This window comes from Mustela lutreola, chromosome 11 (genome assembly GCF_030435805.1).
Source record: "Mustela lutreola isolate mMusLut2 chromosome 11, mMusLut2.pri, whole genome shotgun sequence".
Lineage (NCBI taxonomy): Eukaryota > Metazoa > Chordata > Mammalia > Carnivora > Mustelidae > Mustela > Mustela lutreola.
Genome location: NC_081300.1, coordinates 86,853,925 through 86,877,117, shown reverse-complemented (window position 1 = coordinate 86,877,117; position 23,193 = coordinate 86,853,925). Strand labels below are relative to the sequence as shown.

Genomic DNA, 23,193 nt, shown 5'->3' with positions numbered 1-23,193 from the left:
GCCACCGGCTGCCGGTTCTGTAGGGACAGCAGGAAGGAGTCCCTCACACCTCCGGGAGGTCCCCTCCTCTCCTCATACTTGGTGAGGGGACTCAGCCAGGAAGGGGGGCACCTCCCCAGGAGGGCGCAGGCATCCTGTCCAAGACAGCACTCCGGGCCCCACCTCCACACGCACCCTGACCCCGGGCGCCCTGCCAGTCCTGCTTCCCACACCCGGGCCAGGCCCTCCAGCCTGGCAGGAACTCGGAGCCACAGAGAAATCACTGCAGGCAAAGCTTCCACTGCAGCCTTCCGGCCGTGCGGAGAATAAACAGGGCACTTCCCCTGGCATCTTACCACGTGCGCTTCCGACCTCTGCCTCGAACTGGAGGGGAAGCTCAAACTGGACCAACCTTTTGCGGGGAAAACAAACTTGGCTTCTGAAAGTGGCCCTGGGCCTCGGCAGGCACCTGTGATGGACTCAGACCAGAACAAACAAGAGCTGAATACCGTGGGTGGGAAGAAGGCAGGCCCGCCCACGACACAGCTGGAGGAGAGGAAACAGACCCTGGAAGAAAATTTGGCAGCTTGAACCTTTATTTTTAGTATTTTTTTAAAAAGCATAATTAGAAACTTTCAATACAGAAATAATCCTAGCAAACCATTTAAAAGTTTTGTTGTTCAACAGGAATTTCACATCAGGTCCACCAGGACGGCAGTCCAGCCCTGTGAGTCTCCCCACCCCCACCCCCCATTCATGCGTGTAACACTCAGTGGGACAGGCACACTGTCGTCACCACAATCACCCCACCACCTGGGTCTGGACGTCCAGTTGCCAGAGCCATAGCCAGCTTCTAGCCCGGGCTGGAAACCTCCAGGACCCCTTCCCCTTATTGCTCGAATCTGCAAGCACTGCCACACTGATGTCACGTGAACACTCAGACTTGAGTACGCTGCCCGCCCAGGAGTCTCGAGCTCTCTGCATCCTGCCCAGGACCTCAGGTCACCCCGCACAGCCCTGAGGATGGAGACCACACTTTCCCTCCCGGCCCCCCACCAGTCAGAAGATGCCTGTTGGCTGGCCCCACGGCCGCCCTCCACAGCACCGCGTCCCTGGGCCCAGAGCTCCCCCACCTCTTCAGGTGGCCCCAGTGAAGGCCTGCTCCCAGACAACCATGGGCTCTTGGCAGTCTGGGGAAGCAGAGAGACAGGTCAGAAGAAACTCCCAGTTTTTACTGATTAAAAACCCACCAACAGTGTTAACATGGAAAATCTGCAGTGTGATCTGTGATGTGATTGTCCAATCAGGGCTTTGCCTGGAAATCACCTAGGAAAGGAAATCTAACAAAACACATCATGGTGTTGAAATAAATTACTCCCAGGCTACGTGATCCTTTTAGGGGAAAGGTGAATGATGAAGTGTCCCGAGGGGGACAGTAATCAAGTGCAGATGACCCTGGCTTTTTCCTCCAGGGACCAGGGTCAGAGCCGGCTGGCTCCCAGACCCAGCTGCCATTCCCTCGCACCCGCTAAGAAACCCTCCTGCTACCTTTGGACCAGAACAGTCCTGTCCATGACCCAAGGCTGCCTGCGCTGACGCGGCACCCCACAGTCCCGCGGCGCCTGGCGCCGACTCCTCACTCGGAGGTGCCGGGGCCGCAACAGGGACCCCAGAGCTCCGTGGAAAGCCCCAGGCCGATGCAGACGAGGGTGGGAGGCCCGTTCTCCTTTCCCACCAAGAAACGGCCAGGAAGGCAATGCTGCTCTGCCAAGTGCCTGGCCCCACAATGACAGGAAGCCATTCGGTTTTTCTAAAAACACTGGACCCAAAGTGGGGAGGCCACAACAGTTGCTGCTGTGCCAACCAAACCTCAGGAAGAGAAAGTGTGAGGAACTTAATTCATTTGATTTGGCTTCATTTTATGTATTAAAATAACGCTCCGCAGTGCCCCTGCAAGCCCCCAGCCCTGCACAAACACACCCCTACCTTTCTGTTGGAACTGAAACAGGCTGGTATAAATTAAAAGCCATGGTTTCCCTGGGTTTGTAGTTCAGAGGCATCTAGAAGGCAGGACAAGAAATCTGGTGACCAAAAGGCAGGAGCAAGTCTTCCTGTAAGCCAAAAGGCTAGGCCTCTAATGAGAACCCCCAGGCCTACCTCGAGGCCGGGTTTCCCCCAGCTGCCTGAATGGTTCCGGGGGCAGGAGAGGAATGGGGGTGGGGGGAGCTGGGCAGGGAAGAGACACGGCACAGGCTCCAGAGAGAGGGGAGACCCTACGTGCCAGGGACAGAAGCCGACGGCCTGGAGGAGAACAAGTAACACAGAAGACCCGCTCCACCGGCCCAGGTTGGCAAAAAAACGTGGCTAGAACTCGATCCTGTCTCCTCAGGAAGCCGCTGGCTGCCCGGTGGGGCGGGGAGGGGCGGGGACGGGAGGGTCTACTGCAGCAGGCTGGCATTAAGGAGGCGGAAGCCGGGGCAGGCCGAGGGTGGTGCGGCTGGTTAAAGCAATATACATTATGTACAGATCTGGTTAATCAGTCCGCTCGGCCCGCAGCGTCCTCGCCGGGCCCAGGTGCCTTGGCCAGGGGGCAGGGGCACCAGAAGGGAAGGGCAGGTCATCCAACACCTTCTTGGCACTCAGGGGGGAGGGGAGGAAGTGCCGACGGTGGCGCCTCCCGATACAAAAACGTGGAAAGAATTCTTTAAATAACGGCACGAAACTGAGACTGTCCCCGAGGAGTCCCGCGGGGCCTCGGGCCGGGGAGTGGCCGCAGCGCAGTCTCTGCAGTGGGCTGGGGGGCATTAGCAGCAGCGTTTCTTTCGTTTACTGTTCTTCGTGAGCTTCACCACGTCGTTCTGTTGCTGCTGCTGCTGTTTGGCTAAGTTGTCTTTCTTTGCTCGGAGGACCAGCTCTGTGATGCAGTTGAACATCTGTGAGGACGAAGGAGGCGGGTGGGCCTCAGAGCCGGTGGCGAGCCCCGGTGTGGCGAGCCCCATCGCGGAGCCACGTCTGCCCGCCGGCTCGACCGCCGCCCTGACCGCCGCCCTGGGCTCCACTCCCCATTTGCTATTTCTACTCATGAGGGCTTTTTGTACGTAGGTCCTCAAACCCTTTCCAGAAGGAGCTGGTCAATTCTAAAGGTCAAAAAGGAACAACATCAAAGCCCCGAGAGCTGTGTCTTAGGGAAATCAATCTCAGGGATTTTCCAGGCTTTCCTCTAAAGAGACCAAGAACCTCACCACCTGGAAGACAGGCCAGAGGGACACAGAGCCTGCCCACTCCACGCCACGTCACTGCACATCCCCCCAGAACCTTCCCCAGACCCCACCCTAAGACGTCCTTATGGTGCCAGGATCCAGTGGATTCCCCCCCCCCACCGATGCCCACCAACCCACAGTCCTCTCCTCCCCTCTGCCAGTTAAGGCATCAAGCACTTGACATAATTTGCATCACTCACTGTTCACAACCCAGGAGGCAGGGACTCTCACCCCACCCCGATCTATAGAAGGAACAGGTAGCAACCTGGAGAGATGAAGTCACTGCCCAAGGTCCCACAGAAAGGCCCGTGTTGTGATCCCAGCTTGACTCTGAGGCACCTGGGCTCCCTGTCACCGTGCAGTCGGGTGTCCAGGACACAATGGGGGATCCAGGCTTCCCTGGGTCTCCAGATTCCACACACTGTGGGGCAGGACTCCCGCGAAGCTACGAGCAAGGCCTGCTAGGCTTGTGGCAAAAGGTCCCGCTTCTCTCCCACAGACTCACAACTACCTCCCAGCAGGCCTAGCAGAAGGGAAGCTGCCCCTGGCCGAAAGCTCAGCAGCTCTACGGGAGACCCGTCTCCCCAGGAGCCTCTGGGGGACGCGCAGCAGGGGTCCACCTGAAGCCTGGAGGCCACAGGGAAGCAACCAGGTGTCTGCAGGAAGGCCAAGGCCCCAGGGAAAGCCTTGAGAGCGGACACAGGGGTAACGGGCGGGGCCAGGGAGGGCAGTGAGGCTGAAGCCTGAGCAGGAACCCTGTGTGGCTGGGCTGTGGGCTGCGTCTCAGTGTGACTCGGCCTCTTACAAGTTGGGTGACAGACCTCAACTTGGAACCTCAGGTCAGAGGACTGCTGAGACACAAGCTAACACCTGCAAAAGGCCTAGCGCGATGCCTGGCATCCAGTGGGCCCCAAGAAACGGCAGTTACTAAGAGATTTTGTCAGGCACCCAAGTGCTCTGGAGAGAGGAGGGTTGCAGCTGTGAGACAGAGCTGGGGCCCACTCCCTCCCGTGCCCCCCGTCCCCGGGGCCCAGGCCTCACCTCTTCCACATTGACATTCTCCTTGGCACTGGTCTCAAACAACTGGATCCCCATCTGCCCTGCGAATTTGTAGGCGTCTTCTGTCTCCACCACCTTCCGCTCAGGGTCGTCATTCTTATTCCCCACTTCAAGGCAAAGCACAGTCAGCCCAGCCCTGCAGGAGTACCCCCTTGTCACCCTCCAGGCCACTGTCCCCACCCCGGGGGGCCCAGCCTCACCTAATATTCGGCACACATCATCACAGTTTTGGTTGATTTCATGAAGCCACCGCTTAACGTTGACAAAGGACTCCGCGCTGGTGACGTCATAAACCACAATGACCCCGTGGGTCCCCCGATAATACCTGCAGGGTCAGGATCTGTGTCAGAGCTTCAGCCTAGACAAGAGTAGCCCCTTCACTAAGACCGAGCCTGCCTGCATCCGGATGGCGCTCAGGGAGACAATGATGGGGCACAGGCTCTCCTGCACGGCACCCAGCATCCCCTCTCCCTCCGACCCCGGCCAGGACGCTCAGCAGCACTGTTGCTCATGCTTGTCCCCAAAGCACCGGGGAAGAGGGAGCGGCCCTGAGGTGGTCGGTCAAGTTGTTCAAGTCTGCCACTAGCTTGAAACATCTTTGAAGTTCTTATTTTAGGTTTAAAATGCAAGTAACTTGTATTTGATGTCCTATTACCACTTGGTTTGTTTTAACATTGAAAGAATTTTTCTCTTCAAGCCTCTTAGTAAAATGCCACTCCAAGAAGACACACCCGTAGTGAAGCCCCGCCAGCGCGTCATTCACTCCACTTCTGACCCTGGGCTCATCCGTGCCGGGGGCAGCGAGTACGTGGAAACGGTGTGGACATCCGGGCACAGCCGGGCAGAAGCTGTCCCAGAGGTGCCACCATCCGACCGTGCAGACCCTCCGGCCTGAGCTCAGCCAGAAGGTCTGGACGGCAGGAGGACGTGAACATTCCCCTCCAGACGCCATAACCGAAGCATTTACAGTTCAGAGGGACAGACGGAGGACGTGGACCCCACACGCCAGCCCCCGGGCTCCCCCCGCACCACAGCCTCTGCGAGGACGCAGCCAGCGAGGCTGTGCGCGCCGCCGCGTCCTCACAACCGGCTCGTCGGCGACCTGGGCCCGGTCACAGTACAGAGGCTTTCTAGGCCCGGTCACAGTACAGAGGCTACCCTGGTGCCATCTCTGAAAGGCTGTGGAACCCCAGGAGGGTTGGCGCAGGCACCTCAATCACCTCCTTCCTCAACTATAAAACGGACACATGAGTACTTGCTCCTGGGATGGCTGCGAGGGATAAAGGAGATGACTTGTTTCCACAAAGGCCAGTCAGTAAGTAGCCAACGGTCAAGGAACGGTGGTGGCTCTTCACCATTATTACTATTCCTTCAGTGACAAGCCGGGGCCCCTGACACAGGCAGAAGGAAACCAAGGGACAGCGTGCGAGGCCGCGGCCGAAGACCAGGGCTGCGAACAGAAGCGGCGGCGGCGCCCCGGGCTCCAGCCCCCTCAGGAACCTGCGGGGGTCTCCCCGCGCTTCATTCTGCCACAGCTCGGCCTTCCAGGGACACAGTGTCGCTGCCCCAGGGAGCCCGCACCATGAAGCTGGGCAGGGGCCAGGCCCTCCGAACCTGCTGCTGCTGGAGCACCAGGTCATGCCCACCTGGGCAGGCATACGCGCCAGGACCAGGGCGACAGGCGACTGTCCCCGGCCAGCAGAGGAACACACTTCCTAGCTCTCCTGCGTTTGAAGACTATTGAAAATACCAAGAAATGCTGAAAGGGCTTTATCGGAGAGCGAGAACCAGTCTGAGGACGAGAGCAGGGGCTCAGAGCTCTGACAAGAGGGACACCAGTGCTTCTGGGCCTCCTGTCACCACTGCCACCAGTAATCACACCCACTCACCCCTGCTCAGCTCAGCTCTGTGCCCAGGCCAGCACCCAATACTTTATACCCACTGCCCTACCAGTCTTCGCAGCAACCTGGTGTGACAGACATGAGGGCCGCCGTTTTACCCCTGAGGCCACGAGGCCACGTGCAATGACCTGCTGAAGTCCCGGTGTCTGACTCCTGGTCCGGGGCCAGCCATCAAAGAGGCTTCCTTTCCTCACCATCCAGCACCTTGTTACTCACTCCTCCCCGACGTGCACCCCAGCCATGCTTCTCTGGGCCAGCAAACCCCAGCCTCAGAGAGAGAAGAAACGGGGTGATAACAGGGCTCCTTGTCAGGCTAACGGGACGCAGTTTCAGTTTCTCTTTTAATGCCTGAATCAGAAAAGGCCACATTACCACACCCCAACTGCCCCAATCCCTGAGAACAACTCCTGAACTCTCCCCCAAGACTCCCTCCTCCTTCCCCAGACCCCCAGACCCCCTCACGGGACGTCGTCTTTCCGTGCCCCCTCGGCACAGTGTGCGCAGTGCCTCCTGCCTCGTGAGGCACAGAGCAGGGACGTAGGATGGAGCTTCCTCAGCTTCCCCAAGACCGGCAAGATGGCAGCAGGGGGCTGAGCCCGTGCTCCCCAGCCACACCTGTGCAGCACTGCCCCCTTCTCAAGCACCCCAAAACACACATACTGCCCTCCACTAGCTGAGCTGCTCAGTGTCCCCAACAGAAGGGGGAGGCGGTTCATCCCCTGCCCACCCTGACCTAAAAGGAGCTGACTTCAAGGTGGCCACAGGCTTCTCTGCACCCCAGCCCGCTGCCCTGCCCAGAGCCCTTTTCACAGCCACGGGCCCGGTACTCTCGGCCACCCTGAATTCCCAGAGCGGCTTCAACCTACAGGAGACATCACGGCATCTGCCAGCCCCAGTCCCTCGGGGTGGGGGCCAGCAGAGAGCAGAGCTGTGGACTGGACCAGACGGCAAGAGCTTTGGCATCAAATGGGCCTCACTTCAACTGTGCCCTCGCTGGGCCTCAATTTTCTCACCCATAAAATAGAAACAGTCACAGACTCTTTGTCTGGGATTAAGTGAAACAAACTCAGTAAAATCCTCAGCAACAGTCCCAGCTCAGAGTAAGGACATCTGGGCTCGGGGCCCAGACCTCCCGACCTGGACAGGTGGTCCTGTTCAGGTCTGGACGCTTGGGCTGCCCACACCATCCCTCCTACCCCAAGGAGCATCAGACCCAGCAGCCCTCCTTAAGGCCTTACTGGCAGTTACTAAGACACAAGGGGACTTGGGCAGATCGTCAGCGAGCAGTCACAGAGAGCTGCACCGGCAGAGGGGTCTATGGCATCACCGGCCATGGCGCACGTGTGCTCGGCACCGCTGGCCCAGTGACAGAAGCCCCTCCTGCTCAGGCAGCCCACCCACTAGCCTAGTCCCTCTCTCTGCCTGGCAGCACCTCCAAGAGTCTCCTCGTGACACTCCCCGCCTCCACCGTGAGGGCTTCTCGTCCCTCAAAGTCCCAGCGCACACAAGATCCTGAGGAGTCTCCAGATGGGTGGGCCGCCTGGGGTCTGTCCCGTTTCCAGGCCGAAGGGAAGAAAGGGATCTCTGGCCAGAAAACTCACACACTTTCCCAAGAGACCTCCGTCACACAGGAACTTCGGGCGGAGGCAAAGGAGAGGCCTATGAAAGAAGCAACTACTGCAGGCCCAACAGCGCCTCCTTCTCTGCACACACCGAGGGGTGCCCCAGCTCAGGCCCCGGCACTCACTCGCCAGGCCCGCTCTCAGAAGTACCTCCTCTGTAAAATGCAGAAGGCAACGGTGCCGACTGCGGCGGGCTCAACGAGATCGTCTGGGGAAAGCCCGAGCACAGAGCACCTGGCACAGAGGACTCGGCATTAAAGCCAACCCTAAGGAGGGGCTCCTGGGTGGCTCAGTGGGTTAAAGCCTCTGTCTTCGGCTCAGGTCATGATCCTGGGGTCCTGGGATCAAGCTCCACATCGGGCTCTCTGCTCAGCGGGGAGCCTGCTTCCTCCTCTCTCTCTGCCTGCCTCTCTGCCTACTTGTGATCCCTCTCTGTCAAAAAAATAAATAAAATCTTTAAAAAAAAAAAAAAGCGCCAACCCTAAGGAGAAACCCTCTGGGAAACTGAAGCACAGAGAGTTGAGGCAACTTGCCCACGGTCACACAGCAGAACAGAAATATAAATTCCAAACCATCTTCAAAGCCCTGCTCCTTCCTGGAGGCGATTCTATTAACAGCCCAAGAACCGAGAGCCCCTCCACAGGTCCCCAGGGCTCCTGCTGGGTCCCCTCTTTCCAGCGAGGGACCACAAAGGTGCTGCAGCAGCAAAGGAGGCAACCCACTGGGTGAACCAGGTTCCTGGTAAAGGGCTTTGGGGAGGCAGAGGAGGCCTCCCGACGGCCTATGTACCAGTGCTCCTTCCTGGCCTCTCAAAAAAGAGAAGCCTCCTCCAAGTCGGGGTGGGTGACAGGAGCCTGCACAGCCGACCATGGCTGTCACAGCTATAGCACCGAACAAGAGTCACTCACTGTGACTGACCATGCCACATCCCTGTTCTCCCATTTTATATACCCGGGAGCTGAAGGCTAGGGGGTGAGCGGACTCACTCGTACTCTCCTGCCCGCCCCCAGAGCCACGGCGCCACCGGCCGCCTGCGGGCAGCCGCCCACCTTGTCGCCTCCTCCTCTCACGCCACGCCAGCCACTGTGACCAGCAAGGAGCTTGCCTCCTGACAGCTCAGGGGCCCACCCCAGTGACATTTCAGGGAGCCCGGACACCTGACCTGTGTCCAAATCCAGGTGGCGAGGGGTGAGAATGGCGGGGGCCAGCCTGACTCACGTGGAGGTGATGGTTCGGAAGCGCTCCTGCCCAGCTGTGTCCCAGATCTGCAGCTTCACTTTCTCCCCGTTGATCTCCACGGTCCGAATCTTGAAGTCCACTCCGATCGTGGTGATGTAGCTGCCTGCACACACACGCACGTCAGCCAGGCCCACGGGGCGCCCCGTCCGGATGCGGCCTCAGCCACACAGGGGACCCCGGCCTCCGCAGTGCTCCCTGCTGGCTCTTTGTGCCCAGCACGTTCCAGGCCCCGGGGACAGAGCCCTGAACAAGAAGGACAAAGCCCACAACCCCATGGACCCCTCAGTGGAGGTGAGGGCGAGAGGACCCATGAAACGAAGTGAGAAGCACCCCGTTTCCAGAGTGAGGAGCCCCACAAAGGAGAGGAACCAGGATGCGACCGGGGAGGGGCAGGCTCCTTTCCTGAGAGGGGTGGCCGCGACGTGTCAGCAGTGGCCTGAGTGTGCTGGGAGACCCAGGCCACACTCGGGTTTCCTTTTTCCTGTGCTATTCCCAACACTGTAAGTGACCCACATTACTGTCCTAACACACAAGTCACGACCTGCATGTTGGAAAACACTGCTGCAGGCAGAGGAGACAGAAGCAAAAACAGCAACCGGGGAGGGGGTGTGTGACAGGCGGTGGAGCCCGCAGTGGGAGGCAGGCAGGGGGACCGGAGCCCAGGTCTCAGGGTCTTAGTGCCGTTTTCATGACCTTGGCCCTTCTCTGGTGTGTGGCAGTGCAGCACTGAAGGGTCTGAATCAGAGCCTGAGCCGCACTGGAAACACTTCATTCAGGCATCTCTATGAAAGACGGAGTGGAGGAGAAAATCTAGCCACTGTCGTGTCCCCCCAGGCCTACAAACAGCAACATTCCTGCTCTGTTTGGGGCGGACTGTGTAACACAGTGCCGCAGGCAAGACCCACACACACCCAACTGTACGGAGCTGCAAAGGAGGGGTCAAAGTTCAGGGTGGGGCAGAGATCGAGGAAGGCTTTGGGGAGGAAGCCACACTTGGGCCTGGAAAAAACAGGTACCATTTCCAAGGCCGGGAGAAGGTGGGGGGGGCAGAGCCCCGAGCACATCAGTGGAGCCCAGGGCTGCTGCTCAACATCCTTACTCGCTGCACAGCCCTCGCCTCGGGGAAGTGCAGCGCCCCAGTGTCGGTGGAGCCGAGCTGGAGGAACCCCTGGTACGAACTCTGCCCCTGTGACAAGGCCGCAGAGGCGTGGCAGCCCAGCAAAGAGCTGCCAAAGACCCAAATGGGTGACATGAATTCAGCCGTCGGGTGTGGGATGGGCAGAAACTGCTGTGACGCTTTGGCCCAGAACCAACGATGGACTCCACTAAGAGGCTGGGGGTAGAAATGGGAAGGAGACCCTGCCCGGGAGACCAGAGCTGAAAGCTCCCAGGAGTGAGCAAGAGGGGCACCAGGAGGAAGAGCAGTGCTCCAGACCCTGAAGAGCTGCCCTGCCCCGGAGTTCCCAACCCTGAACGGAACAGCAGCCACGGCCGGCGGCTACTGCCGGAGGGATTCCTTAGTCCAGGCACTAGGGCTCCGGGCGTCTCAGGTAACCCTCGCAGTAACCCTGCGTGGGAGGGACGCCGAGGGGTCCCACTTCACAGATGGTCTGAGACTTAGTGGCGCCCAAGGGCACACGGGGCAGACAACTCTTCCCGACTTCACACCAGGGGTGCCGCAGGGCTGCTGTCGGACCAAACCCAACTCTCTACCAAGAGGGAAGTGTTTGCCACGTAATCACTTCCTAATTGTAGCGCGCTACCCGACCACAGCACACGAATTCTGAAGACAGAGTCATGTTCAGTCCTTGATCAGAGAGGCCAAGCCAAACCTCTGCAATGAATCTGACATTCAACAAACAAAAACGTGTCCGGCTTCACCAGCGATCGGGAAAACACATGCTTCGGTGATAGCATGTTCTGCCCACTAGCTTAGCAAAAACGAACACTAAGAGGCAGCACTGATCAGAGCTGACAAGGGGCACTATGACCGCTTCAGGGGGAGCGTCACTTAGCACAGCTTCCTTAAAAGGCAAGTCGGCATTTTCAATTGCCTTTAGCCCCTGACCTCGTTAGCGTTAACTCCCCTTCTACACGAGGATGAACGTACGACCCACTCCACTTAGTGCATCACTTAAACCAGAAGCGGCCAGAAAGCACGCACACGTCAGGAGCACGGCTGCTGAAGGATGAAGGCCCACGCACGCGCGGCCCAGGAAGACCCACAGGCGTTCGGAAGAAGCAGAGGTCTGCTAGAGATGGGGAAGAGCAGAAGGCCAGTTGCCAACCCTCCGCACGCGGAGTTGGAAAAAAGCCAGGAAGACACACCGTGGTGGACAGAAGCTCCCAGGACACTAGAGCAGGGGCCGGTGAAGGGCTCCCATTCTTTACCTCGTGAGTCTATCTGTTTGACATTTTATCCAGGCATGTACCAACTCGTAATATTCAACTTTTCTTTTTCTCTCTTAAATGCTGGGGCACAAGAAGTCTCTGGGTGGAAAAGGGATGGGTCCACAAAAGGATTTTTTGAAGCAGACAGACAGCAGGCAAAGGCCCGGCCAGGTAAAGGGATCTCAAACCCAAAATACTCCAGCAGCACCCCAGGGGCACACTCACCTGAGAAAGTGTTGTCTGCAAAACGTAACAGTAAACTGCTCTTGCCCACACCTGCGGGAGAGAAAGCAGGAGATGAGGGGGGGCGTGCATCCCTCCCTCCAGCCCAGTCCTTCAGGGAGATGACGCCCAAATGCGGACTCCTAGAAGCTCAGCAGACCCGTCGCCCACCTCAATGCTGCTTTTTCTCTCTCTGATCGGCCACACACCAAGACCATCTCTCCCACTCATCGTCTGACCTCTCCCTCTGTCCTGGTGCGAGATAAGCTGCCCCAGTCCCGTGGGGAGAGATGAGAAAGGGGATTCTGCCCAGACCCTGTGCTGATGAGACCCAGAGGAAGATACCAAATGACAGAAATAAAGCAGGGGGAAGGTCAGCCACATGAAACAGCCAAGTGCGTCTAAGCCACACGGTCCCTAGAAAAGCATACACTGAGTGGAGCCCCGGTTTGTGTGCAGCATGAGACGAGGAATTGTGGACCTGAAAAGGACCCTTGAGATTATCGAGGCCATTTTACAGGTGAGAAAACTGAGGCCCAGACAACACAAACCAACTGCCAGTCGTCCTCCCCGTGTTGATGTCACTGCCAGCTGGACTGGCGGGGGAAGGGTCCGCCTTATACTTGTCAGCCCAAGAGCTCACACGTGCTCAGACCATTTCACTTACCACAGCAATCCCTAGCCTACTTGTCCCAAGAGCAAGCAGAATCCCATAAACTTGGCTTCCCTTTACCTTAAAAGGAGCAGCACTAGCCTGTGCACCTGCCCTGTCTCCCCTATCCCATCCCCTACCCCTGCCAAGCCTGAGGCCGATTGGGTGAACCAACCACAGAAGGAAAGAATCGGTGCCCACAGAGCTGTGTGTGCGATGGGCCCCTGGACGTGCCTGTAACTCCCACTCCATCTCTGAAGAGGCACCCGGGCCCGCGGGAAGCTAAGCAGCTGGCCTTCGGGGCCTCCGCGGGGACGCACAGGGCTGCGATGTGAAGCCAGGGCTCTGGGGCGCGGTCTGATACACACTGTCAGGATAGTCTTCCTGTACCTGGTTCAGAAAATGGAACCAAAGACCCCAAAAGGGCTCCTGCACCTCCCTCCTGTCAGATCCACAGCGGTGGCGCGGCCACGGCTGACGAAAGGAGAGCTTCCACGAGCGTCTCAACTGCCTCCCCAAGCTAAGTGTACATGGGTGGGTTGGAGCCCGTACGTGCTCATCAGAACCGGAGAGGACGCTGCCTCCGGCCGTCTCCCGCGTTGCTCCTCGAAACCTAACCAACCCCAGACATCCTCTCTGGCCGGCAATCTCTGATGCGCTCTTCTGGGAACTGTCCGGAGACACTCAGAACTTATTTCTTGGAGTGAACCTTCCCTTCCCAAGGACAGGGGTGCGGCTCTGAGCAGACGGGCGCTGCCCGTGCAGTACCTGCTGCTCAGCCCCTGGGCCTGCAGTGCTCCTGCTCCGGGCCACTTCCTCATTGTCGCCCCGGTGAGGCTTCCTGCTGAGCCCAAGGAAAGCCCAAGCCCTGGGCTGGGTCCCTCACAGTGTTCTGCCAGCGCGACACCCCATCAGGCCTGCCGGCTCCTTGGCTTCCTCCTGGAGCCTTCTGGGTCTGCTTACTCAGCTAAAAGCTGCGTCTGGGCCACTAGCTGCGAGTTCCTCTAGGAAGCAGATCTTGCCTGCCTTGGCCTGGATATTTGCAGCGCTGGAAGCGGGGCTCAGCACTCAGCAGACACCGACAAAGCATGGCTGAATGAATTCAGGACCAAACAACAAATGCCGATCATACTGACAACTTTGCCGTCTAATGCTATGAGCACAGCACCCACCAAAGCCAAAGCAATGGTTTTCAAACTTTCAGGAGCAACAGAATCCTTCTTGAAATTAAATTTTATCTGAATCCCATATATCTAAAATGGAAGGTGTACCTGGGGGGCTCAGTCAGTTAAGTGTCTGACTCTTGGTTTCGGCTCAGGTCATGATCTCAGAGTGAGACTGAGCTCGCTGTCGGGCTCTGCACAGGGCATGCAGCCTGCTTAGGGTTCTCTCTCCCTCTCCTCTGCCCCTCTGCCTCTGCCCCTCCCTTCCCACCCCTTCCCACCGATGGCTCTCTCTCTCTCTCTCAAGAAATAAAATTAAATAAATAAAATTAAGGGGAGTTGCTCTCTCTGCAAGAAGCAAGGAAAGAGCAGTGTGCCCTCCAACTTGGCCTCTCCAAGTCCCCTTCACTCACCCCTGTGCTCAGCAGAGCTGCTGAAAACCACCAGGCTGCAGAACGACCATTACAGTCACCACAGTAACTGCTGCTCTGGGCCTGACCCCAATCTCCGGCATTGCTCTTCCCTTTGAAAGGAAGAGAAACCCACCCTCAGAAACGACCTCTCAAATATCCCTGGAAGAGGCCTCCTCGGGAAAACATTCTCTTGTATTCATCCCATAGCACTGGCCGAAGGGAGGACGTGATATGTACCAATCTACCTTCAGCACTGCTGAAGACAAGGGCTTCCCAAGAACCATACGGAGCACGAAACCCAACCAGTCCAGCCAATCACCTTCTACCCTGAGAAGAGCACAGGCAGCAGAAGACAGATTTTTTTCGGCAAACACCGCACGTGCCCCTCAACCATCACTGCTCTCCCCTGCTCCCTGCCTCTTGGCCTACACAGATGCTTGGGTCCTCAAAAAGCCCCCACAAGGGGCACCAAGGTGGCTCAGTGGGTTAAGCCTCTGCCTTCAGCTCAGGTCATGATCTCAGGGTCCTGGGATGGAGCCCCAAATCGGGCTCTCTGCTCAGCAGGGGCCTGCTTCCCCCCACCCTCTCTGCCTGCCTCTCTGCCTACTTGTGATCTCTCTCTCAATCTGTGTGTCAAATAAATTTAAAAAAAAAAAAAAAAAAAGCCCCCACAAAAGTCCCCACCCTCAGCCCTGCTCCTCCTTTGGACTACAAAAAGTTCCCTCACTATCTGGGCTTCAGTTCTGGACAGCTGAAGTCCCTGAGACCTTCAAGTAAAGCACTCACAATTTTAATCCTGGCTCGGTCACCCACTCACTGTACAACCTCAGACAAGTCACTTCCTCTCTCTGAGCCTCAGCTCACTCATGTGCAAAGTGAAAGGCTCTAACTAGTTCTCTGGCAGCCACTCCAGCCTCCAGGTTCTAAGAATGAGGATGGCTGGCCACACAGATCAGACGAAATGCTATTACACTTCTGTGCTAAAAAGTCAGAAGAACATTGGAAAAAGTGTAGAACCTCAGCCATAAAGAAGAGCTGCAAAAGCTGAGGGAATGTATTCCAGAAGCATGTACAATGTGGCAGAGTGGGAAGAAGAACTCTAGATTTTGTAATAAAGAAACGAACACTCATTGAGGGCCCGTCAGGCCTGACACCAGCTGCTGCTCCCGCATCGCACTGATGTGCATTAACGCTTGGCTTTGCCTGTGATGAGCTGTGTGACTTCGGGCAAGGCAGTCAGCTCCTCTGAGCCTTAGCTTCCTTATGTGACAAACTGCACAGGGAACAGGTGAGCACCAGATGAGAGTGTCCATGAAAGCATTTGAAAAACCTGAAAGCCTCTCCGTAAGGAGCCAGTCCTGGGCCGTTCCTGGTCCTCTCCTCCTCGCTCAGGTGCCACGCTCAGTCTGAACCGAGGCTACCATCTCCCAGGCTCGTAAGGGTCCAGCTTCGACTCCTGTACCTGATGGACTTCTACAAGCTCGGACTGGGCTAGGAGCCAGCCACATAACTTAGCGAGTCTTCTCCCAAACCTGACTTCTGAGTGAAAAATCAACACAGCAGGCAAAACGTACTGTGAGAAAGGGGGCCAGAACCACCCCCTCGGTTTTACAGGGAAAAGCCAACAAGCTGCATCCTCTTGCAGAGTTTATGCTTTTTCATTTTTGGATATCAACACACAAGCCCTAGAGGGATAAGGACCCCTGACTGCGGTGGGCTTACTTTCTCTCCAAGGGAGAGAAATTACCCTGGTGTCTACCCCTGGGTACAAAGGCCGGGGCTAAAATCAAATCCTTTAAAAGCGTAAGTCTCGGGACCCTGAGGAATGCCAGACTCCATCTCCAAGGGTTAGTCTACACAGCTCATCTAGTTTTCTTTCATTCAAACCACAACGAATCCACCCTCCACCCATCTAACTCCTTCCTTGACCACAACTACTCTGCATCTCCCTCGTTGGCCCCTAACTTTTCCCCTTACCTCTCCCTTCCACCAATAACCACAGAAACCTCAGCCATCCTTCACTGGATCCAAACCACCAACCACATCCCAATCTAGCTTCACAGTGAGATCAAAACCCACTCACTTCCACAGCCAGCTATAGCCCAGTATCACCCAGCACTCCTCCATCAGCGTCTCACAACTCCTTTGATTTGCACCCCTCTGCCCCTTTCCTTAACAACCCATGGGCTCCACCACCAATTTAGCCTCTGCCTTCAGTCATATGACTCCCCTGCCCTCAACTCAGGTCTGGTCTATAAACCTGGAATGCTCCCAAGCCTCCTTCCCCATCATATAATCCCAGCACCTCAGCTATGCTCCCATAAACCTCCTAGGGCCTGCCTCCCTGACCTCCTGGTCACCCCATAAACCTGCTTACCTGCCACACACCAAACACCTCTAAAACCCTCCACCCTTTCCCAGGAACCAACCTGTCTTTTCTAGGAACTTAACACTGATTCATTCATTCATTCAACAAATGTGTTTTAGGCACCTACTGGTTGGCAAGGCACTGCACCAGGCCCTGGAGAAGATGCACTGCATGGAGCTAGGAGCTCTCCCAGAGAGCATACGTGGTCAAAGCCCTTTTGCAATACTGGCTGACCCACCTCCAGTACCCATCTAGTATACAGTACGTAGCAGCAAACACGTACTGAGCACTCTCTACGTGCAGGCGCTGTTGCCAACACTACGTGTGCATTATCTCACTGAACACTCAGTGAGCCCTGAGAGGCAGATGCTACTATTACTCCATTTTACAGATGGGGAGACAGAACCACACGGGTAATAACTCAGCAGCAAAGTCCTAGGCCCTGTACAAGGTAATCCCATGAGAAAGATTCTGGGATTATCCCCAATTTACAGACGAAGAAACTGAGGCTTACAAACAGCACTAATAATCACATCAATAGCTAGCACCTACCCAGGGCTGACGTTATGCCAGGCTGGGCGCTAAGCACTTTCCCAGCTTTATCTCATCAAAGAGTCATACCACCCAGCAAGGCAAGTCCCCACCTCACAGATGAGGGAACTGAGGCTCACAAAGGCGAAACAACTTGCCCAAGGTCACGGAGTAAGGAAGCTGGTAGTCCCAGAACTCGAACCCGGGTCTCTCCAACTCCAGGCATCGCGCGACTTGACCAAGGTCACACGTGAGGCAGGGGCAGGCGCGGCGAGAGGACCGGGGGCCCCAGCCCCGACCCCCATGAGCCCAGCCCCTCCGCTCCAAAGCCGGGTGCCCCAACCTCACCTCGAGGCTGCCCGCAGCCCCTCTACGTGCCCATAGGGCCGGCGGCCGCCAGGCAGCCCCGCCCCGCGCGGGCCGGCACCTCCCCGCCCGCCTGCCCGCCCCGAGGCCCCCGCGGGCCGCGCCCGGCAGGGCCCACGCCGCGTCCGGCCGCCGCGGCCCTCACCGCTGTCGCCGATGATGAGCAGCTTGAAGAGGTGGTCGTAGTCCCGGGCCATGGCGGGCGGGGGAGGCACGCGCGGGCGGGCGGGGTCGGTGCTGGCCTCGCGATCCGCAGCTCCCTCCGGGCTGCTTCGGCAGCGGCGGATCCACTTCCCGAACAAACAGCCGGAACTGACAGAAACACCTCCCTCTTCTCCCCCTCCTCCTCCTCCTCCTCCTCTTCAGCAGCCGCCGCCGCTGCCGCCGCCGCCGCCTCCCTCCTTCCCGCCCCGCCCCGCCAGCGCGCAGGCGCAGCGTTTGACACCGCCTTTGCGCAGCCGCAGCCGCGGCCAGCCCCGCCCTCTCCGCGCTCGCGCCCCGCGCAGGCGCTCCGCGGACTCCCGCGGGCGCGGGCGCGGGCGCGGGCTAGTCTTCCCTGCGTCTCGTCGGCGGACGTCGCCGCAGCCGTGCGCGGCCCGGGGATTCGGAGAGCGGGGTTGCTGTGGAGCCCTGAAGGACGCCGAGAGCGCCGGAGAAGCTCGGCCGGGGCCCGGGACGGACTGGCTCCTGCATCTTCGAGAGCCGGAGGCGCTGCGGAGACGGAAAGACCGGCACGCAGTGACCTTGGAGGCGGGGCTTACGCCCAGCTCCCGGTTTCTCGAGACCCGGGATCCGGACACTCCGCCCCCTTCCGCACGGACGCCGCCTCCGGGGTGCTGGTCCCGGGCCTGCGGACGGGACGTCCTGGTGGACGCTGGCTGTCCGGTGTTGAAGGCCACGAGTCGCCTGCAGAGCGGAGCATGAGAGGAGTGTGGCCTTTGAATCACCTCCTGGCCCCGTGACCCGGTGGAGCCTGAGTTGCCTCCTTGGTAACATGGGGAGGGCAGTTCCAGAGTCAGAGCCCCGTCCGCCTTGACGCCGAGCCGGTGTGAGCGGCACCCGCAGCCGAAGCAGCAGCTCCCTCGGCTTCGATTTCACACCGCCTACACAGATACATCTCAAAAGCGTGTGGTTAGGAAGACCTGGGCTGCCGGGAGTTAAGCGGGATTGGGTTTATCATCAGCTCCAGTTTTTTTCCCCGTTTTGGAGTAAGTTCCCACCTGGCCTGAAAGTGAGATGCTCCTACTGCCATTCTGATTAGAGAATTACAGGGAATTCGAAGTTCTTCTAGCCCTGTCCTTTTCCAGTCAAGTAGCTGTTAAATATTTCTACTCGTCTTATTGTTTTTAGTTTGACTTTATAAGAAGTAATAATGCTCATGGTCAAAAAAACAAACTGTACAGAAGCTTACCCCAAAGTACAAGTTTTTTCTTCAGACCCACTCTTCCCAGGTAACCCTTGTTAATAAGTTCCTTGGACACCTTAAGAGGTCTAAGAAATATTTGTTGAATGAATTAATCATTGCCTCTCAATGAATTTTTGTGTCTAAGCAAAACAGATACATGTATGAATGTTGCCTTTTCTCTTTACCAACACGTTTGGGCATTCTGTCATTTAACAGCTGTGTGGTATAGGTTTGTACTGTAATTTAACCACTCTGCTATTGATAGGCACTCATGTTGTTTATAATTTTTTTTTTATAAACAAGGTCACAGGGAAGATCCTTGAACAGCTCATGGAATGTTCGACTCAAGTTTTGAGTTGTTTTTCCAGGAACTAAGAATCAAGTGTGGTGATGTCAAAACAATATGGGCTTGGAACCTGAAGGTACTGCCTGCGAGAGGAGCTGCTCATGTGCCTTTCTTTAAAAAAAAAAAAAAAAAAAAAAAAAGATTGATTTATTTTAGAGAGCACAAGAGCAGGCAGAGAGGCAGAGGGAGAGAGAGAAAGAGGACTCCAGGCAGACTCCACACTGAGCGTGGAACCCATCACTAAATAGTTACTGAGATTTAGGATAAGTCACATCACATCTTGGAGCCCATTTCCGCACAGAATAGTTGTGAGGCTGAGAGGTTCGTAAATTATCTGGCACATACAGGCGTGAGATAAACAGCAACATGCTGTTAGCCCTGAGCATTTTGCACGGACTCATTCATACTTTCGGCTGTTTCCTACTGTAGACACCTGTTACACACGTTTCCAAGGCAGCCTCCTGGTATCAGGCTGCAGGATACTTTTACTCAAAAGTAGAGCAGAGGGGCACCTGTGTGGCTCGGTCGTTAAGCATCCAACTCTCGCTTTCGGCTCAGGGAGATCTCAGGTCTGTGAGATGGAGCTTCCATCAGACTCTGCTCAGTTCAGAGTCTGCTTAAGTTTCTCTCTCCCTCTGCTTCTCCCTCTCCCCAACCTTGTGCACTCACTCGCACTCTCCCTAAAATAGATAAATGAATTTATTTATTTATTTTTACTCATTTGTCAGAGAGCACAAGCAGGGGGAATGGCAAGCAGAGGGAGCCCGATGTAGGATTCAATCCCAGGACAGGGGTTATGACCTTTACCAAAGGCAGATGCCTAACCAGCTGAGCCACCCAGGCATTCCTAGATAAATGAATCTTTCTTTTTTCTTTTAAGGTTTTATATGACAGCACAAGCAGGGGAGGCAGAGGGAGAAGGAGAAGCAGACTCCCCACTGAGCAGGGAACCCAGTGGGGACTTGATGCCAGGACCCTGGGATCACGACCTGAGCTGAAGGCAGACGCTTAACCAACTGAGCCACCCAGGTGCCCCAATTGAATCTTTAAAAAATAATAATAATAATAATGCTGAATCGGCCATAGTGAAGACCAGATTTCTGACTTGCCTGCACATGTCTTCTAGAAAACAGTAGGCATTAATCGTTTATTCAGTAACTAGTGAGTGCTTACCACTTACTATATGCCATAAGTTGTAGAATAGAGCATTTTCCCTCCAGCAGCTGACAGTCTTCTCAGCAGTAAGACATACTCACAAAGAATTACAAACAAGAGGGGCGCCTGGGTGGCTCAGTGGGCTAAGCCTCTGCCTTCAGCTTAGGTCATGATCCCAGGGTGCTGGGATCGAGCCCCGCATCAGGCTTTCTGCTCAGCGGGGAGCCTGCTTCCTCCTCTCTCTCTCTGCCTGCCTCTCTGCATACTTGTAATCTCTGTCAAATAAATAAATAAAATCTTTAAAAATAAAAAATTACAAACAAGATAATGTAATAGATAAAGCAGCTGTCAAATGAGGGGTCCAGACTTGAGAGGAAGAGAGCGATCACTTCTCACTCAAATGATGGGGAAGATTTCATGATGGAATTGGAACTTAAGAGCCTTGAACAACAGGTGTATTCAGACAGCAGCTGTCACCGTCTGAGAATCATCAATTTTGGTTTCGAGGGGGAATTCCCTATTGGCCAGGATATGTGCCTGGTGTCCCCTGAATGAAACGGAGCATATTTCCTCTAGAAACATCGGGTGCTTTTTAAAAAATTTTTTAAATTTTATTTGGCGGGCAGGGGGTGGGGAGTGCGCAGTAGAAGGACAGAGAACCTCAGGCTCCAAGCCCTGCATGGAGCCCAGCATGGGACTCAGTGTCATGCCCCTGAGATCACGACCTGAGCCGAAATCAAGTCGGACACTAAATTGCGCCAGCCAGGTGCCCCCTAGAAACACTGCTTTATGTTTATTTAAACTACAGTTCAGTGGTAGGCTGTGTTCTAGGAGGCGGGTCGGTAGGTAGGTGGATAGAGAGAGGGAGAAAGAAACTATAAATGTACAAAGCTATAAGCAGCGGGGACCTGAGGTGGGCCTCCGTATGCGCCACTGATGGGAAGGGCTGTCCTGCTGTTCTGAACAGCCAGTTTACAGAGGAGACTGCGGTGCCACCTGTTTGCACGGAAGAAACCATAACAGGGAAAGTTTCTGAGCAGAGGAGCAATATCAACGTCTTATTTTAGGAAAGTAGTCTGGTGCAAGCATCCACCGGAGTGGATTTCCACTGCTGAACTTTCAAGGAGGTCACTGCGGAAGCCAGGTGTGAGGGTAACAGCAGGAGAGGACAGATGCAAAGGACAATATGCAAACCACATCCACTGGAGAAAGCAGTATTGCAAAAACACAGTCACAGAATTTACCTGGCAACTGGGTTCATTTGCGAATACAAAAAATACTCACACGCCTTCTGGGTGCCAGGCACTGAAGACCTAACGTGAGCCAGACAAAGCCCATCCTCATGGAGCTTAGAGCTTAAGTACAGTAGGGAAGAACAAGTCATTCCTTCACATTTGAGGATTTTCCATGTACCAGGTGGTGACAGATGGGAAGCATTAGCAGTAAATAAAAATTGTTAATCTCTACTTTCACAGAGCTGACATTCTGGCACAGAACAGATATCGGGGCAGCTGGGTGGCTCAGTCGCTTAAACATCCGACTCTTCACCTTGGCTCAGGTCTTAATCTTGGGGTCATGAGTTCAAGGCCTGAGCTGGGCTCCATGCTCGGCATGGAGCCTACTTTAAAAATATGTGTCTAAAGGGAAGAGTAGGGACAGCAGCATGCAGATGTTCACCAGAACGGACAGTGACAGCAGAGCGGGGTGTGTTCCTTATTCAAGAATTTGGGCAGTGAGGGGCACCTGGGTGGCTCAGTGGGTTAAGCCTCTGCCTTCAGCTCGGGTCATGATCTCAGGGTCCTGGGATTGAGCCCCATGTTGGGCTCTCTGCTCAGCGGGGAGACTGCTTCCCCCCCCCCCTTTGCCTGCCTCTCTGCCTACTTGTGATCTCTCTCTGTCAAATAAATAAATAAAATATTTTTTTAAAAAATTGGGGCAGTGAATGAAAAGTGAAACTGGTGATGAAGAGAAGAGTGGGGCCAAGTAAAGTATTTTTCAGGATCATACAAGTGGAGGCTGAGCAGCTGGTAAGGAGTAGGGTCAGGTAGTAAGGGTTGAACATGAGCTAAGGGCACTTTGTTTTTTTTAAAGATATATTAATTTAGGGGCGCCTGGGTGGCTCAGTGGATTAAGCCGCTGCCTTTGGCTCGGGTCATGATCTCAGTGTCCTGGGATCGAGCCCCGCATCAGGCGCTCTGCTCAGCAGGGAGCCTGCTTCCCCCTCTGTCTCTGCCTGCCTCTCTGCCTACTTGTGATCTCTCTCTCTGTCAAATAAAATAAATAAAATCTTTAAAAAAAAAAAAAAAGATATATTAATTTAGAGAGAGAAAAAGCATGTGCGGAGGTGGGGGGCAGAGAGAGAGGGCCAGAGAATCCCCAGCAGACTCCCTGGTGAGCAAGAAGCCCAATGCAGGACTTGAACCTGCCACCCTAAGATCATGACCTGAACCAAAATCAGGAGGCCAAAGTTTAACTGACTGAGTCACCCAGGCACCCTTTTAGAGCTCAACTGGCAAAGGGTCGGGAAGTGTGGTATCACCAGTAGGGAGGCTGGGAGGGTCGAGGAGAGGGGACCTCGAGCCTGAGGCCTATGACAGCCAGCAGTGCCTCTAGGGGAGCAGCAGGGGCCTGGAGGGAGCTGTGAAATCCACATTTCAGACTGGTGAGCGGTAGAATCAAGTTGCTGACACAGGCAGTGAGAGAGGCAGACATGCTGCAATCATTTAAGTAGGAAGAAGCAGGTGGCAAAGCAGAATTGAGAATGGGCGGGGGAACTGAACACCAGGGACTTTGAATGAGGAGTCAGGATGCGACACCTCTAACACACTGGTCCAAGAGGGAGGGAATAAAGAAAGTTTTGACGGAACTGCAAACTGGCCTTGATCCCAGCCCTGCATGTCTGGTGCCGTTCTGGGAGACTTGACAACTGCCCTCAGGTAGCCCCTCAGGTAGAATCGAGTAAGCATCAAGTTCCCTGCTTGCAGGGACCATCCTGGTGTTCTCTGGACAGGGCAGGCACTGATGTCTCTGTTGCATTCAAATGAAGCCACACGGAGAACTGGCGAAATAGAAGGAACATCAGAAATAATGCAGTTGAACTCTCTCAAGTTTGCATTCCGTG

The 23,193-nt window shown here is 55.7% G+C and overlaps 2 protein-coding genes across 3 annotated transcripts; one reads left to right on the top strand and one right to left on the bottom strand.

Moving 5' to 3' along the window:
* Positions 1 to 557: 557 nt before the first annotated feature.
* RAB35 (RAB35, member RAS oncogene family) lies at positions 558 to 17,443 on the bottom strand. 2 transcript variants are annotated; one of them, XM_059139503.1, is made up of 6 exons: positions 17,312 to 17,443; positions 11,677 to 11,727; positions 9,040 to 9,163; positions 4,499 to 4,623; positions 4,281 to 4,405; positions 558 to 2,912 (listed from the first exon to the last, which is right to left on the bottom strand). In XM_059139503.1, exons 1-6 carry the CDS (start codon positions 17,361 to 17,363, stop codon positions 2,784 to 2,786), a joined length of 606 nt encoding a protein of 201 aa, XP_058995486.1. In that variant the 5' UTR covers positions 17,364 to 17,443; the 3' UTR covers positions 558 to 2,783. The 2 variants fall into 2 exon arrangements, with proteins under 2 accessions (XP_058995486.1, XP_058995487.1); XM_059139504.1 differs by lacking the exon at positions 4,281 to 4,405 and having other exon boundaries at positions 2,806 to 2,912.
* Positions 17,347 to 22,293, top strand: LOC131811222 (protein enabled homolog). Its single transcript, XM_059139502.1, has 2 exons — positions 17,347 to 18,374; positions 18,875 to 22,293. The coding sequence occupies exon 1, from the start codon at positions 17,362 to 17,364 to the stop codon at positions 18,088 to 18,090; it is 729 nt and encodes a 242-aa protein (XP_058995485.1). The 5' UTR covers positions 17,347 to 17,361; the 3' UTR covers positions 18,091 to 18,374; positions 18,875 to 22,293.
* Positions 22,294 to 23,193: the final 900 nt, after the last annotated feature.